The sequence below is a fragment of the Diadema setosum genome, chromosome 18 (genome assembly GCF_964275005.1).
Source record: "Diadema setosum chromosome 18, eeDiaSeto1, whole genome shotgun sequence".
NCBI lineage: Eukaryota > Metazoa > Echinodermata > Echinoidea > Diadematoida > Diadematidae > Diadema > Diadema setosum.
Window position 1 is genome coordinate 10,880,276 of NC_092702.1, and position 18,813 is coordinate 10,899,088.

The 18,813-nt window shown below is 37.2% G+C and overlaps 1 protein-coding gene across 6 annotated transcripts in view; it reads left to right on the forward strand.

The window, feature by feature from the left end:
• LOC140241709 (uncharacterized) overlaps nt 1–18,286 on the forward strand; it is a 188,302-nt gene extending 170,016 nt beyond the window's left edge. For 5 of the 6 annotated variants that reach the window (XM_072321454.1, XM_072321456.1, XM_072321458.1 and 2 more), the window contains 3 exons: nt 3,038–3,151; nt 4,756–4,882; nt 8,529–8,734. In XM_072321454.1, the coding sequence (XP_072177555.1) occupies nt 3,038–3,151; nt 4,756–4,882; nt 8,529–8,563 (276 nt within the window). In that variant the 3' untranslated portion in view covers nt 8,564–8,734. Of the gene's footprint in view, nt 1–3,037; nt 3,152–4,755; nt 4,883–8,528; nt 8,735–10,912; nt 11,095–15,635 lie in introns of those variants that run through there. The other variant, XM_072321459.1, reaches the window with a different exon arrangement.
• Nucleotides 18,287–18,813: the final 527 nt, after the last annotated feature.

An 18,813-nucleotide genomic window follows, 5' to 3' on the forward strand; every position in this document is an offset into this window, starting at 1 on the left:
GCTTTGTCCGTCAAATTTTTGACAGAGGGGTGCGTCAAAATCCCATCATTGTCGGTCAAATTTTTGACCGAGGGGTGCGTCATGGTACGTCACTTGGCTATGGAAAATAACACGCATTATTTTGAACCGAGGGGTGCGTCATGGTACGTCACTTGGCTATGGAAAACTGCACGCATTTTTGCACGCTACCAGCAGTACCAGATACACGTACCGCGAGTGAAATTACAGTGAGCGCTTTCCCGCGGCAAGTGAAAATCAAAGTCGGGAAGCGTTTTGGAATAAGAGGGAAAAATGCTTGCCAGAATCTGGCAAGCAAATAATTTAGAAGCCACCCTTTCTCCTCACATTTTCCCTCCAACAAACCCATGAAATCATGCATACGCAATCTCAAACCAGGGACTGTTCAGCAATGTAACAATTTCAACCTTACTGTCGAACACTTAGTGCCTATTGCATATTGCGATGCAACACGTACCAACACACATTGCTATCGAAGAAAGTTCGTTTATATTCCAATACAATGTGCGTCTAAATAATGTTCAGTGGTGACAAAGGCGAATTTTTGACAGTCAAAGAAGCGGCAGCAGAAGAAACTGCCTGCCGCATGCCATTTTCTGCTCGCGGGATAGCCCGACAAGACACGCGACGCTGTTTAGTACGCACCCGCTGTGCGAATCTCTACGTACAACAGCGACTGGGCCCGTGGGAATGCCGTAGCGTGGTGTGTACCTGTGCTGCAGTATGCATCCACCAGACTAGCAATGGCCGTGCACACATAGCGCATCGGCACATACAATTGTACGTCGCATCGGCACACATGTGTTTGTATTGTCATGTACATGTATGGATTGCATCATGCACAGAATACATACTACTAACTGTACGGAATATCGTAGCAGCAGCGTGATGTACTTTGAATGACGGTACGGTGCTTACAGGGCCAGGGTAAGGAAACTTGCCGAAACTTTTACAAATTATGTTTACGAACCAAAAGAAATGAAATTGCTTAAATAAAACGTATGCAAAAATCATTTCTGTACTTTCGGGGGTGTGTCAAATGTACTGAGGATGTCCGTCAAAAAAGTGACCGAGGTGTGCGTCACTTTCAACATGTTGTCCGTCAAAAAAGTGACTGTGGTGTTCGTCACTTGCAGCGTTTTGTCCGTCAAAAAAGTGACTGTGGTGTCCGTCAAAAACCCCGTGTGGTCAGTCAAAAAATGACAATGACGCACCCATGTCCGGGGGTAGTGGGGTGCGTCATTACATTGACAAGTGCATTACTCCGAAGGCTCCTTATTCCGAAGTTTCGCCATTCCCCGGATTCCAAAGGTTTGTTAATTTGAAGCTTTGCTCTTCCGAAGATTCGTCATTCTGAAAGTTCATAATTCAGATATTAAACATATTGTTCGTTTTCCGAAGGTTCGTTGATCGGAAAAAGAAATGAGGTTCGTCATTACAAAGGTTTGTAAATCATAAAATGAGAAAGGTTCACTATTCCAAAGGTTCGTTGTTCCGAAGGTTTTTTAATCCGAAAATAAAATAAGGTTCGTTATTCCAAGAAGGTTTGATAATCACAAAAATGAGAAAGGTTAGTTATTTTCGAAGGTTCGAATATCTTTTAAATACGATTATAAGGTTTGCCATTCCTAAGTTTTGTTAGTGGAGTCACCTTTTTCATTTTTGGATTAACGAAACTTTTTTTTTAAAGTGCCGATTAACGAACGTTTGGAATTCCTATCATTTTCAGATTAACGAACCGTTGTAATAAGAACCCTATTTTATTGTCAGATTAACGAACCTTACTTTTATAACGAACGTTTGGAATAACGCCAAAATCTTCGTAATAACAAACCCTATTTCATTTCCGAACTAATGGACATTTAGGTGTATCAGAATCTGTGCGTTTTGTAATTAGAACCTTCAGAACAATAGAACGAACCTGAATCAATTTCAGATTATTGTATTAAAATAACACAAGCTCCTTCGACAACTGTGCATGACACACGGAGCAAACACACAGTGATTGAAGCGTTCGCCCTTGCAGAGACGCTAAAAATGCTTGTTCCGCTATGTACTTACGAAAGCGATCCGCATTTTGTTATAACAGAGCATATTTCTTTTCTTTTTCTTTGTCGGTAGTGCTCGGAAAAGACTTCGTTATAACGAAAATTTCGCTATAACTGTGTTCGTTATAAGCGAATTTTACGATAGACTTTAATGGCAATAATATTGGGACCAGAAGTTTTACTTCGTTATAACGAAATTTCGTTATAACCGTGTTCGTTGTAACGGGAGTGCACTGTATTTTGCAAATTTTGCTAATTGCATGTGGCCTGTGATTTTCACTGATTTTCACTGAACACTAAACATTTACCACCTTCAGTAGTTTGACCAATTCCAAGGTTCATTTATTGCGGGAATGTTACCAATGTGCAGTATTATTATTTAAAAATCTTGCTTCACTGCACAATTGGTAAAAAAATAAATAAATAAATGAAAAGATAAAAATTAAATAAAATTACATAGCACCCTGACTGCAGATCTCTGAAAACATTCACTGTAAGTACTGCCCTATCAATTCAACATAATGGCAAGCGTATAAATATTTATGAAAGGTACAAGCCTGAATGTCTATTGTACTACCATAAAGCTAGATTGCTGGCATGTAAAATGGGTTGCGCAAAAATGCTGGCATGTTAGATGAGATAAAGTTGGGGTGGAATCAATGAACTTACATTGAAACACACTATGATCACAAATTGCTATTTGCAGGCAAGACATTACTCTAATTGTTCATTTTGTACAATATTAGACCTTGTTGAGGTAATCATGCCTTGCTTACGTTTCATTAACTTCAATCGTAGCTTTAATTATGTACATTGTAATTTACCCTTATTGCCCAATTAAGTTTTCCATAAAATGTTGAAGCAAGTTCTTGATATATCAACCAGCATGAATTGCTTCCACTACAGTAAATGTTGCCTGAGTGGTTTATGCAGAGCGTAAGATGTAAGATAACAACATTTTTCTGCTATAGAATTCAGATGCTGTCAGTTCCAAGAAACTGCGAAGTGAAGACAATGGGGCACCATGCACAAGAGGCCAATCACGTCGAGCTACAAGGGCCTCCAGCAAAGCCAGCATTCATGAGGTTTGTACCTCTATTCTTTTTCTCTGATGTGAGAATATTTATGCACATACAGTGGATTCCTGTTTTAACGAATTCCTCGGGACCAGCAGTTTTCTTTCATTATATCGAAATTTTGTTACAACCGAACAAATAAATAATAAAAAACATGAGAGCCAGTGATTTTGCAACCTTGATTTTAATTTCGTTGTAACCGGAATTTCGTTTTAATCGTGTTCATTATATTGGGAGTGCACTGTACAGACCTCTTTTGCATCCTAATTTGTCATTTAAGTCTTATTGTTTTGTAATTTCATTGCTTCATGATTATTGCCTGCTACATGTATATCATTTCAGGATTGTATCTTCATGTTTGACCCTAGGGATGCAGGCTACTGTCAAGGAAAGGTGTTTTGAAGTAACAAATTTTAAACACTGTTTGATTTAGAACCATTGTTTGATTTATTGTTTGAGGTAATCAACCAGTTTATTCATACTAGCTGTTTTAGCTGCTTTTGTTTACTCAGTTTTGAATAGCACATTCCCAGATGCATTGTAATCATATAGCAAAGCATGATATTATGCAGTCTTCAAGGACAGTTGATCCAGTAGTGAAGGAGCCTACAATTACAAATTGTATTTATAGTGAGCAAAATCAGATCTCAATTGTTGGGTTGTTTTTTTATGCCTCCGCCACAAAGTGTCGCCGGAGGCATTATGTTTTCAGGCTGTCCTTCCGTCCGTCCTTCCGTCAATTATCAATTTTGTGGACAGTATATCTAAAAAACTGTTGAAGGTATCCTAATGAAACTTAGCATGTATTTATATGAGAGGGCGAAGTTGTACCTATCAACTTTTGGGCACACATGCTCAAGGTCAAGGTCAAATGCTCAAAATCTCACTATTTCCCCCCTTTCTATGCAATGCATAAAGGTATTTTCTTGAAACTTAGTGTATACATGAACTACCAAATAAAGATTCTCCAGAAAGAGTTTCGGGTCTTCAGGTCAAAGGTCAAGTAAAAATGTTAAAATTTCACTTTTTCCTCCATATCTCACAAATGGTTCAAGGTATCTTCATGGAGCTTAGTGCATGGTACTGACTGGCAGTAATTATCTAGGGAATTTAGGGGTTATGGGTCAAAGGCCAGGGTCAACTCCTCAAAATTTCACTATTTCCCTCTTATTTATGCAATGCCTGCAGGATTTTTCTTGAAACTTAGTGTATGCATGTATTACCCATTTGAGATTCTATTGGAAGTTTCTTGCCAAAAGGTTAAAGGTCAAGTGAAAGTCCCAAGTTTCACTTCTTCCTTAAACTAAAAGGGTCAAAAGTCAAGTACAAATCCGCCAATCCCAAATACCTGCACTCTTAGACATTATAGCCATTAATCCAATTCAACCTAGTTCAAGGAAAGTGAACATCAACACATTTGTGACAAACCAGTCATTTTAGTATTTATTAATTATGTGAAACTGTCATCGCGCATTGTCAAGACATTGTACTATAGACCTATTAGGAGAACCATGCATTATGGCGGAGGCATACCAGTCGCCATAGCAACATTTCTAGTTTTTATAGAAGTCTCCAAGGCAGAGAACTGAGTTGGTGCATGCTTGCTCTTGCAGGATGTTGAGAACATCCCAGAGGAGAGCAAGTCTCCATCAACCACCTCAAGCTCAGGGAGCAGCCAGAGACGAGGACCCCTAGCTCGCATCAATGAGTATCTTCAAAACTCCCCCATTGGAAAGTCAGGTGAATTGCCTTGGTCAGAATAAATGAGGGCTTGAAACAGCTCCATGAGAAATAACACTCCTTGTAAGAAAAGCACTTCCATCAGCTCCTTGGTGTTAATCACCTCTAAGATTAACATTCCGATACAATGAATCTTTCAATGATCTGTGCTTACATTTTATGTTAGACAAACAAAGAAAAAACAAAACAGAAAGTCAAGAATGCCAAACAAAAGATTTTATTTGAATAATGTTTTCTAAGTTTCATCAAATCATGTTAAAAGAGGGCTTGAGAAAGAAAATCAACAGAGTGCACAAATTTTCAACAGCTCTGGTCAAGCAACAGTCAACATCTCATTGACACTAAATGTTTCTCAATATTTCTGTATTCATATTTTTCTACAAAAAGCTGATTCATTCCCAAATACCAGCATTCTTTGAGACATGTCACCATTTTTTTTCTTTATGCGCAATGTTAACCACTCAATGCAGTTTAGCTGTAGGTAAAACACCATATATTATCAAGTACTTTAAATATTTTATTTCTGGAGTCTCTGAAAGAGACCACATTGAGAGACCCACTTTGCGCATGTGCAGTCATATGGTTTTTCTATGCATGTGTGTTAGGAAGTAACTTCCCTATTGCAGTCGAAATATTTGCTTTTTATTATGATTTTGCGGTGCCAACGGGCTTCTTGAACGTTGTAGTAATGGAATTCAATTTTTTGTGATTCTCCTGGATCGAGCTACAAATTTTGTTGTGCTTTGAGCAATTAGCACAAGCACAGAGTTCTTTTTCTGCCCTCCATGGAGCCACAAGGTGGCTACTTTGTGATGGAGGCACCATAGGATTCGTTGTACACAAGGAAAAATCCATGCTAGACAATAGGAGACCCCCAACCTGGCAGGTGTCAAATGTTATCAGGAAGATTATAGCGACTTTGCCTGGAGTTCTACATTGCCTCTTCTCTACAGAAATCTAGGGCAAGACAAAATTGCCACTCTTAAAGGTAACCCAAACTAAAAGTATGAAGTTTTGGTGTTGGAACCGCTGGATGAGGAGACTACTAGAGGTTATGATGTATGAGTGGACAACAATATAAAGAAAATATAAACAAAATTCCACAAAAATTCATTTTTCATGAAAATTACACATTCCATCAACTTGATACTGACATATGTTAAAGGACAAGTTCACCTCCATAAACATAAGGATGAGAAAATGCAGCAATATTAGTAGAACACATCAGTGAAAGTTTGAGGAAAATTGGACAATCGATGCAAAAGTTATGAATTTTTAAAATTTTTGTGTTGGAATCGCTGGATGAGGAGACTACTACAGCTTGTGAGTCATATGCATACAACAGTATAAAGGAAATGTAAAGAAAATTCAACATATTTTCACTTTTTTCACATAATAAAAGAGCACTTGACTTGCCTCTTTCTAAAGGCAGGGGGAATAATATTACCCCTAACATACATGTACGTCGGTAACGAGTCAAGGGAATGTGTACTTTTTTCAAAAGATGAAATTTTGTGAAATTCTCTTTATATTTTCCTTATATTGTACGCATGCACTGAACTCAAACATACCGCATGTGACATCTAAGTTATTCATACACTGCAGTAGTCTTCTCATCCAGCGGTTACTGCAAAAAAACTTCAAAAATTCATAACTTTTGAACGGATTGTCCGACTTTCCTCAAACTTTCAATGATGTGTTCTACTAATATTGCTACATTCTCTCAATCCTTATGTTTATGAAGGTGAACTTGTCCTTGAAGGGTAGCAATTATTCCCCCTGCTTTCTGAAAGCGGTTAGTCAAATGCTATTTCATAAAGCTAGAAAAGTGATTTTTTTTTTTTTTTTTTTTTTTACATTTTCAAAAATGGGGGCCTAAATTGTATATTTTCACTTTCTTTTTGAAAACCCCATGACTGATTTTCACCAAACTTGGCAGGTATGGTAGCATCCTAGGGTTAGATATCAGCTGCCAAAAGAGCAGACTTGCCACTTCATTTATCCTTGTGAAAGCAGGCTGGATGAATAAAAAGATGTTCAGAAGGTTCTGCAACAAACCTTTGCTGGATAAGGGCTGCAAATGTCTCACAAAAGCTCTACTTTTGAGAAATAGCCAGACGAAGTAATTACAAATGACTTACACTCTTGGTGAGTGACACTCATCAGAGTTATTTCTTTTATTTATAGTAAATGTGGTTGCTAGGCCACAAATTCTCAATGTAGTGTCTTTCAGAGATGCCAGAAGTACAACATAAGGATTGAATGAGAACCTACCCGTTTGAATTTGATTTTATTTTACCAGGGAGTTGTAGGAAGAGAATACATACCTTCCTCTCCCTTCCAAAGTTTTCAAACTTAAGGCTCAGTTTTCCATAATCTTTCAAAGTTCCATCAGCCATATCTGATGCGTCGGAAAATAACTGTGCACGCTCAAAGTGGGTCTCTCAATGTAATCTCTTTCTACAACTCCTTTGTAATTAAAGTAAGGTTTAGATATCAAACAGTAAGTTCTCATTTAATCTTTTTATTATATCAATAATCATTTGATTAGAAGGAATGAGTTATGACAGGCATTATTTCTCAGGATATGACATGAATAAAAGTTACATCATATGTAATTTCCTTAACATGACCTCTCAAAGCATCTAATGGAACAAATAAGGCACCAACAACAGAAAAAGGAAAGAACCAATATTCCCACCGCATCATAAACCCTGAATGTACTTTAGACTAATTTTAAAGCTGTTAAACTATTCTGACATTCCTCATTCATGCAGAAAAACAAAGTGATGAAAAATTAACGAAAAGTAATGACTTGGAATTAAGAGTTTTTTGTTGCTCTCTGCAAAATCGTGTGTAATGTCAAAGATTAGGATTTTTGCAGTATGATAGCATTTTGATAGCAGGGATCATCTATAGAGCATGTGTTTCACAATGAAATTGTCACAGATTTGCATGCATTAACCACATGCACATGTAATTTGTTTGCTGTTGTATAAATACAAAAAAAGAAGTTAAATTAGCCACAACTATCATAAAAGCATTGCATTTCACTCATTCCAAATGAAATCCATGTCTTCACTTGAGACTGATTCTTATCTTCTCTCAAATGAATGGCTTGCTCTATACTGCTGCTCTTACAGTGATGAACATAGCAATACCAATTTTTATGTCATGTAAAACTTAGCTTTTGCATTGTGAGCAAATTTTCACTTCATCTGTGGCGTGGATATAATGCTAGGTACATACACTTCTAAGAGAATGCAGTTGGTTGTAGACCCTCAGCTTATACTGTTTTGAAATTGGGGAACTCGTCTACCATTAGAACTTTTTCAATTGGAAGACGTGGCATAAACATGACTCCTCTTTTATTGCATACATTTCTCATTACTGGCAACAATTGTGATTCTCAATAAAATTACCTGTCATTGGCCTATCACAGAGCAAAACCCTGATATACTTCAAAAACTGAGTATCATCTCTTCATTTGGTATACTGACTGAATGTGATTGTGCATCATCCTAGAAATGTCAGATAATGTCCAATTTCCTGCGTAATGAGGCAAAGGTTAAGAGCATGTGAGATTACCTCTCATTCTTACTTGATTGCTTCCTTTCTTATGCTTTCCATGATATTTCCAACAAAGTTTATGACACTGGTGAGTATATGAATGGCTTGTAATGCATTACCCTTCTTCTGCATGCATATTTTGATACAGTAGCTTGCGTGCAGTAGAGCATGTCATGTGATCCAGAATCTGTGTTGTGTGCATTGTATTAAAAGGGATTTAAAACATGCGTGTTTATACTGTACCTCACTATCCCTCTTGGCTCTATCTATCCTACTATCTCTCTCCATCTCTTTGTCTCTATCTCTCTATCTCTCAAAATTTATTTCAGAGCTACTTTTTTTCATTTTATATTTGTTTTGTTGTTGTTTTTTCATTGTTTCTTTTTATCTAGAATAGTTGGTGATAACCAATAGGGATGTTATCTGAGAAAAACAAGGAAAAAATTCATCTGACAACACTTCATGTAAAACCTATACATTGTACCATGGACCTACATGGGTAGTAGGTCCATGATTGTACACACAAAAGTCATTGGAAACTGCCATTTTTGGTGACATTGGGCATGAAAATGTGCTATATCTCGGCAAACATACCGTCCCCCAATAAAATGTGAAAGAAAAAAGTAATGAAATTTCAGCCCAGAAAAATTTGAATTTTTAAAATCATTGTGAAAAATGTTGAGGGGGATTTATTTCACCCCTCCCCCCCCCCCCCCCCCCCAATAGAGCTAATACAAGAATCTTTAGAAGAAAAATGATAAATGATAAATAAAATAATAAATAAATATAATTCAGAGGTGAATTGATCAGTGGAATTCAGCAAATCGATTATTCTTATGTCAAGTTGTGTTTATTGCACCAGATTGACAAATTTCCCTTCATGAAGTACACATATAAATTTAAGCGCCAGTTATTTAGCATTCATTGTAAAAGCCATGATGAAATCAGTCATACTTGTACATACTCAAGTGGGATTTGTTTGGAATTTTTTATTTGCAAGTATATTTGTGGGGGGGTTGAAGTCATATCATCCTATATGGTTGATACACACATTTTCATTAAGATTTCACAATGCTTATTTTACCTAAATTGCATAAGGCATCAGATAACATTGAGAATACCATGTAGTTTGGACATGAGATCTTCATGGTCACAAGGCACCTCTAAGTTACTCTTCAAAATGCTATTCATATTTCAAATTTGCAATGAAGAAGTGATGATGTGCTGTCACAATTCATTGTGTGTCTGTTTTAAGATTTGTTTTAAATTTTACAGGTATTCAGAAGGCAACATTTACAGTACATTCACTTGAGCATTTCTCATTCAGCAACCACAATGTGCAAAGAAATTACTATGTCTGCTCACTACTGTATCAGATGTTCAATTAGTTATGTGTTGATCTCACTGTGTGATGGAAGCAGGAAAGTTTCCTTGCAATGTCTATTAGATATTCTTATTCTCATGTGCATTGTCTATGTTCTCCCTTTTCTTTTTCCATGAATGTCCAATTCTGTTGCCTGCATGAATTACTGGCTCATAATGCTACATGCTTTTATGTATTTGCTTATATGGCGTTATGTGTTTTATCCTTCTCGTAATGTTTCTTCATTACCCTTTAAGTTTCATAATTCTATTTTATTATTTCTCTATCATATTCTACCTTCCTGTCTGTCCCTCATTATACCATCATGACAAACGTAAATGCACTTTAATGACCTTGGCTGTCAACTTTTTGTTAATCTTTACTACAATTTCCCCTTCACCTTTCCATGTATCTGTCATCCTTTCATGTACAACTGTCATCCTTAATTTTTTTTTTTCTGATGTCATGGATGTCTTGTAATTTTTTTCTGGAATCATATCTTACCAATACACTGTATATACTGCAATGTTTGTATACCTCGATCAAACTGTAATGTCCATAATATGTATAACCTTTACCATAACCCCTGCACCAATAATCTTCCCACCTCACCCCCCCCCCCCAATATCTTTTAAATGTCTTCCACTCTATGTGGAGTTTCATATTTCCTTTATATCATTATTTACAATACTAACTGATACCTACACAATCCTTCCTCATCTTTCCATGTGTCTGATCTCATTCCTGCTTTCAAACTGAGGTAATGCCATCAACTCTGCATGATCCAATGCATTTTTGCTTATGCACTAGCTTTACCCAAATTTATGCATCAACTTTCACTTTATCAAATTGGACATTTTCACATTACTCTCTCATTAATTCACTCCATTGCATATTTTTCATTAACATTTTCCCAATAAAATGCCCTTATCATTAATTGAGGCTTCAAATCCCCTGTAAACATAACTTCCATTTAATCATCTGTGTTACTGATACCTCCTTGCATTTTTCACTCTGCCTTCATACAATCCCCACACCAACCTGGAAAAAAAAAATTGCATGCGCAATAGCTCTTACACCGTTCATTACAATTGCAGCAAAGCGTCTTGTGGACACTGCGACTGGCACCTCCACCACTGCACCTGAGCCAGCAGTTCCTTCTCCGCCGCGTCCCATTGAGATGACCTATATGGGTGCCCCACCAGCAGATGCCAAACGCAAGAAGAGGAAGCTCTACAAGACTGATATTTCTGCCCCCTACGCGTGCTCCCCCGATCATGTAGGTCAAAACAAGTAAAAGAAAGAAAGAAACCTGTTATTGAATCCAGATCCCGGACACACATATAAAAATTAGGTCAATCTTGCCGTGACTTGGAACATTTTGGCACAGTCATGCCAGCAGGGACATATCAGAGGATATCTGAGAGTATTACCTAAATTGAAAGCAAAAGTATTTTCAAGCGTATCTTCTACCCAAGAGTCAATTTATGCTGCCAGAATGAACACATCCTGAAAGTTCATTTGAGTTAGGAAACATTATCACCTAGGCTAAAGACAATAATGATCCCTATAAAGTTGCACGGGGGATCACCGATGTGGTGCAGCCTCTTTGAATATGTAATAAACAATTTTAAGAAGAAGAAAAATATTCTGACCACATGAACATTGGATAAAGGGTTTCTGGGACAAACACTGTACTAGAGCGTTCTATAGCACAGTCAGGTGAGCACCAGGCTTGCATCTGGAGGTCTCGGGTTCGAATCCCTATGGAATCCCATTTTCTTTGCTCAACTTTTCACGTAGAATATTAAGGTGTTACAAATGTTTTGATAAATCTTTGGATCTTGACTTGGAGTCAGACTTAATGATATCGTGTCATTGAAAACTCTGTACATTGTACAATAGAGTCTCAAAATCAAATCCAAAAATATTCCATCTCGAAATGAAGAGGGAAAATTCAGTAGTTACACATACAGTCAAACCTGTTTATAGCGGCCACCCAAGGGAAACGAAAAAAGTGGCCGTTATAGACAGGTGGCCGCTATAGACAGGTTATCAACTATATGTGTGAATTGCCTATATATACACAATGTACATGATCATCGTTGTATACATCTATAAGTACTCAGTGTACATGTACATGCGTACGTATGCACACATGTGTTTCATGCCTGTGTTTATGAAATTGTTGCACAGTAGCATGTTGTACAGTCATGAAGAAAGCTTTAATACTAGCGCATCATTATGACTGAATAAATGATGAATGCAGCGGTGCGATCACTGAACGTTGCCCATGGATGACTGACACGTCCACAAATCAGAAAAACAGGCTGAATTAGCGGCTCTGTGGCCACTATAGACAGGTTAAAATCTGCCGCGGGAAACAAAATTTGTGGCCGCTGGCCGCGTTAGACAGGTGACCGCTATATACAGGGTCTTTAACAGGGCTTTTCTCTCGGGGGGATTTTTCAGTGGCCGCTATAGACAGGTTGCCGCTTAGGCAGGTTTGACTGTATCATTGTCATTATCCTAGAAATGTTGATGCAGTGATTGTTTAACCCTAACTAGGCCGGGCTATTTCAGTAGATGATAGAGCGGGGGGCCCATCCAGATCTTGGCCGCGCGATCGCGACGAAAATTAGCGCGCACATTGCCTGTGATGTGATCTAAAAGACTGAAAAGTTGATTTTTTTAAAAATTATCATTCATGCTAAGTTATGTTAAAGGGTGTATACAGTTCTGGTTGAGGTGAGGATTTAGCTTTTAAAATTTTTGCGAGATATTTAGAAACCACTCTATGAGATGTCAAAGAGCATGCAATTCTAAGGGGTATCAAAAGTTTATTTGATGAAAATCGGATTTGAAATGGCTGAGATATCCAAAATCAAGGTGATACAAAGAGATCCTAATAAAGATGTTGCCTGTCGCCTTTTATTATTATCACTTTTTTGGATATCTCAGCCCTTTGAAAACCAATTTTTATCAAATAAACATTGAATCCTTCATAAAATTACATGCTCCTTCATATTTCATAGGAGGTTTCTCATTATCTCACTTACGAATGTTTGAAACATGAATCCCCACCTCAACCAGTACTGTACAGTCCCTTTAATTTATGCATAATGATGCATGAATATCAGACTTGGCTATAAATCACTAAATAAAGCTCAAAACAGGCACATTTTTTGTGTAACTATTCTTTTTAGTGTCATCAGCAAATTTAGATGAAAAAAATTGTGCCATCAGAAAAATTTCAAAAGTATTTTATTGTTTTATTTTTTATTTCTTATGTATTTCGTTGTTTTTTCGACTTTTTGTTTTTCATTGTTTTCTCGCTGAAATTTGTCCGCATCATTGTTTCGAACATATGAATGTGCTATGAATTGATTATAATCAATAAAACCCCCAAATAATCATACTGTTATGAAATTTGACTGTGAGCACAGTTTGCATTGAAATTGTCCAGGAATTCACGTTTTTGTCCCCGCCGAACGAGTTCGAGCAGGGGACTATAAAACGGGCTCCGTACGTGTGTGTGTCTGTGCGTCCGTCCGTGCGTCCGTCCGTCCGTGCGTCCGTGTGTGATCAAAATGTTCAATTTGCTACTTCTCTGTCATTTATGAGCCAATTTTGATTCTGTTTGCTTTATATGATAGCACTACGTGGGAGCTTTGAAACTTCTACACGGAATTTCAGTCGTGACCTTTGACCTTGATTTTTGACCTATATTGTACATTTTGCTACAAAATGCTACTCCTTCGCCATTTCTAACTGGATTTCGATTCCGTTTGCTTTATGTGATGGCACTAGGTGAGGGCTTCAAAACTTCTACACAGAATGTTGACCTTTGACCTTGATTTTTGACCTAGCTTGTACATTTTGCTACAAAATGCTACTCCTTCGCCATTTCTAACCCGATTTCGATTCCGTTTGCTTTATGTGATGGCACTAGGTGAGGGCTTCAAAACTTCTACACAGAATTTTGACCTTTGACCTTGATTGTTGACTTATATTGCACATTTTGCTACAAAATGCTACTTCCGGCGGGGACATATATTACGCACCGCGTAATTTCTACTTTTCCTTGTTGAACAATTTTTTGGTCTGACATGCATGTACATATTTATGCGTTACTTTGGAACCGTGCCGCCCGGGCGTCGCAAATTTGGTGTCAAAAGTTGCGGGAGACTCGAATGAAAAAAGTCATGAAACATCGCGACGATAGCTTTTTGCGATGCCGATACATAGTGCGGAATGTCGGGGGGGGGGGGGGGGCCTCTGAGCCCCCCCCCCCAGCCTAATTATAATTAAGAAGGGAAGAACTGGTTAAGATGATATGTTTTCCTCCAATATTTTCTATTTGCTTTGATTGACCTTTTGCCTGATCTGTATTACTGCTTGACAAAATCTAAAAGAATTTAGCAAATTCAAAATTCACAGAATGAAATAATAATGATAATAATAATAATAATTATAATGATAATAATAATGCCCTGCAACTTCACTATGCTATCATGATAATGGGTTTCAAATCTTAATCTTGTGCAAGTGTGTGCATGGTTCAAGATGGAATGCAAAATCCACTCCACTGTCCTGCTCCACCACAAAGCATTACTGCTGGGTTGCCAGAAAAATAGGCTGGCTTCTAACATACATGTATATAACAACCAGACAACCAGGGGCCCGTTGCATAAAAGTTACTATTATGGTAACTTTGCCAACCAATGGTAACTTCCATGGAATTCTTGATTTTAATTGGCTGTTGAGTATTGTTGCCATGGTAGTTACCATTGGATGGCAAAGTTACCATAATAGTAACTTTTATGCAACGGGCCCCAGAAGGCTTGCCCAAAGCTGTCTTGATAGAGCAAGATTGAAATACACTGAGCATGTACAGGTAGATGAAATGTCACATAGTCCTCAGAGGAATCACATTCATAGATTTTGAATGCTTAAGTAAGTCTTGCATTATGCAATGCTGATAAACAAAGGACACACAGAGCAGCCTCTTTCCCTTTCATGAAGTATCTGATTTTCTTTATTTTGATTCAAGGGCAAGCCTGACTGACTGAGGCTTTAAAAATCTAGCTGGATCTATTATTAAAAGATAACTCCTAATGATTTTTTTAAACTTTTACAATTGAACAATTATATATTTGTTATACTATTTACAGAGTTTCTCAATATATAGCGATTGGGATATAAAGGAATAAGAATGTTTTCAAAATTTATAACAAATTGCAATGAATGAGGATGATGACATGACAGCCTCAACATAAGAATGCATGAGTTGGGGCTCAAGGAAGCTGAACAGAAGAAGAAAGCGTGAATAGATTCTACACATATGACCTTGTTAAGCAAGCAGTATTGGAACTGAATTACATGTATATTGCTACATTTCTGAAATATGTGAGCCTCCTACTCGTGCATTTTCATGGTGCAGCTGCTACTGATGTCACCATCCTTGTTCAGAGTAAGTTTTTCTTTTCTTTTTTTTTTCTGGGGGGGGGGGGGGGTCAGAGTATTGGTTTCTCTGTTGAAGAACCATGACTAATTCCATAAATCTAAACGTGGAGCTGTCTATGTATGTACTACATAAATAATGAGAAATTATAAAAATTGCCTGGACTTCCCTGGGCCCTTCTGCAATGCAAATTTTAAGATGAAAAATGAATGAACCCAAATGTACCGGTTTTCCCTCACTAAATAAGAATTAGTTGTCATTACACTTGAGAAAACCTTTCAGTGTTCATATGCGAAACTATTTTCAATGTGGAAATTGGTGGTAGTTATTCAGATCCTTCTTCTTTTATTTTTCAGATCATAAGTCTTGGTGAGGCCAAGCCATCAGAGAGCTCTGGTGCAGTGATTACCCGCAAGCTGCGTTCTAGATCAAAGAAGAACTAGAACAGAGACGCACTGTTGTACATCTATCTGCAGGACAGAATTCCATATGTCTCAGAACTACAATAAACTTTTCCTGTACACACATCAAAGACAGAAATGTAGTTCTTAACATGGAGACTTCATGAGTGTGTTAAGCTATCCTAAAGTGGGCAAATATTCATGGCACATGTACCAGTAAGGTTTCTCTGAGCAATTGGAACTGGTTAGAACAACAAAATTTCAATTCTCTTGACAAGATTGATTGGCATTGGAAAGGGTGGGAAAATTTGAAAATTTCCTGAATATTTGTTATGATAAAGCATAAATGAAGTGCTGCAAGTTTGAGAAACTTATTTTCACATATTTAATAAAATAGAGTTGGTAAACAGTAGGCATACCACTCTTCCAAAACAGAGAAAATGGAGCATTATTTTATACGTGCCACTCATGGAGACACTAACCTTAATTCCGAGTACGTCTACGTGTTCATAGGCTCAAATGGATCTATGACTTAGCATGACGATTCAAATAAATTGTTACTTAGTACATGTAAAACACTTTTTACCATGGTGGCTGACGAGGCTGTATGATTCTTGTTTATGTAAATGCTTGCGTGCATTCTGTTCACACAGCAATATTGCATGTAATAATATTGTAAAGTTTATAGGTTGTAAATACAGGGTGAATCTAACTATGAACAGGTCAGATGAAGGAGAGTCTGGGGATTACATGATGGTTCCTCTGGCCCATCTTTATGTGGCAAGGTAATGTGATGTATGATTACCTTATATACTGAGGAGATTTCAGGAGGGAAAAATAATTATGATGATAACACAGTGAGGAGCTCAGTATTTGCAGATTAGATGAAAATAGCACAGAAAAATCATAGCTGACAGTGAAGCAAAGTACAATGTACCAGTTTGCTGACTCCTCAATGTACTTTCAATATGGAGTTGTTAATGAATGTTCCAATAATGCAGACCTGTCAAGCATCATTGATTCTGCAGGAGGTTCCCCAAAACTTAGGTATCTTGCGATTTCCTGGCAAGAGAATATAAAGCCTCCTGTTTGCCTTACACTGTTTGTTTCAGCAAACAACAGGATAAATATTCTAATTTACTATTGATGAGATAAAAACAGTGTTGTTGGGTATACAATATTGCATAAAAGTTACACAGCTACTCTGTAAGCCATGCCGATTGTCAAAAGTTTTATTAACCAACTAACACAGATGTCACATTTGAGTATCGCAAAGTCTGATTTTATGCACAGCACTATACTGTAATCTGCATACTATGTACATGTACATGTATACAAATATCTGTAGGTATACACTAGGGCAGTTTTACTTTTAGAGTAGGTATCCTTGTGTGTGTGTGTGTGTGTGTGTGTGTTTGTATTCATTGATTGTATGACCATTTTGCAAAATCCCTGATAGCTTAAACCATTGTAATCACATGTCCATTGTAGACAGTAAGAAACAGTTATGGGGGTGTGATATTTGTCCATACAGTGTGAATGTGAGGATTTGCTTAACTATGTAGACAGCCCCCCCCCCCCCATTTTTCACAATGATTTCTATCACAGAATTTTTTTCCGTTGAAATTTAATGACTTTTTTCTGTCACATCTTATGCATGTTTTGAGACCCTATTTGCAAAAATCAGGGATACACTTGCCAAGATATAGCACATTTTTGTGATCAATGTGACCGAAAAGGGCAGTTTCCAATGACTTTGTGTGTACAATGTATGGGTTTTCAGATAACATCCATTTTGGTTATCAACTACTTTTGGTAAAGAGAAACAGTGCAAAACAAAAAAGATATGAAAATAAGAAAAACGACAAATTGAAAACAAAGAAATACATAAGAATTTAAAAAACAAAAATACATGTGTGTAAGAAATTCATTTTGATACTGCAATTTTTTCGCATTAATTTGTTAATGATACAACGACAAAAGATAGAAAAAAAATTGCCTATTTGAAGTTTTATTTAGGGATATAGAGCTTAGAATCTGATGCACAAAAACATGCATAAATTAGCATTATTTGGAAAACAACCATGTTTTTGGAAAAAATTAATGATTCATTCTTGGAGATACAGTGTAATAGGATGAGCAATAGGAATGCCAATTTTGGCCACAATCGTGCCATCGATGGCCAAGAGGCCAAGGTCTTTTTTAAAATAGCCTGGGCTATATAGGGTTTGGTTATCCCAACATTGTTGTTATCATGTACATATTCACGTAATAGGATTCCTCTGGGTCTTACTGTATTACAGGGAATAATTTTCCAACTGAAATTTGATTAGCAATTTCAGCTGATGAATGATATTTTAAATGGTATTCTGTACACTTCTATGAAAGAAAACTGCTACACAAAAGTTAGTTTGTGTAGCAGTAGTATAAAAATGCATAGCAAATTTGCGATGCGATACCAGGAAAATTATTCCCTCGGGTATTTCAGGCATTCTTAAATGCAACATGTATAAGTACAGTTGTACATTTATCTATTCTGTTGGTGAAAATGTTCTGCTACGCTTGCATGTTATATTTGCTTCATAAAATACACAAACATGCACCGACTTTCTTAGTACACTGTCTGTATGGACAAAATGTATTGTACTGGTACTGTACGTGTATGCACTTTCAGTATGCCATATTATATGCAGATGCATGTGGATTGTGTGCAAGAGAAAAAAAAACAGCAACAATGACCAAGCAAACAAGTGAGAGAGAAGAAAGAGACAGAGACAAAAACACATGTAGGCAGGTTTCAAGAATTTGCTACAGTGTATTTATGTAGGTTTTGTGGGTTTAATGCTCATGCAATGTACTGTATGTATGGTGCAAGTACTCTGGAACAGATTCTTGATGAAAGGTCATACATCACATGTAACATCTGCTGAAGGAAAGATGTGTTTCAAGCTTTGGTCTCAACAGGGAGGTGTTACAGAGATGGAGTGGCAACTCTTCGTAATTCATGCAAACACATGTTTGGGTTCAAGGCGTTACAGTGGGATGTCTAGCATTCCATTACGCTTTGAAGTCATGCTCGGCACCGCTCTAGTTGCAAGACGAAGTTCGGAGACGAAGAACGCATTTCACCTTT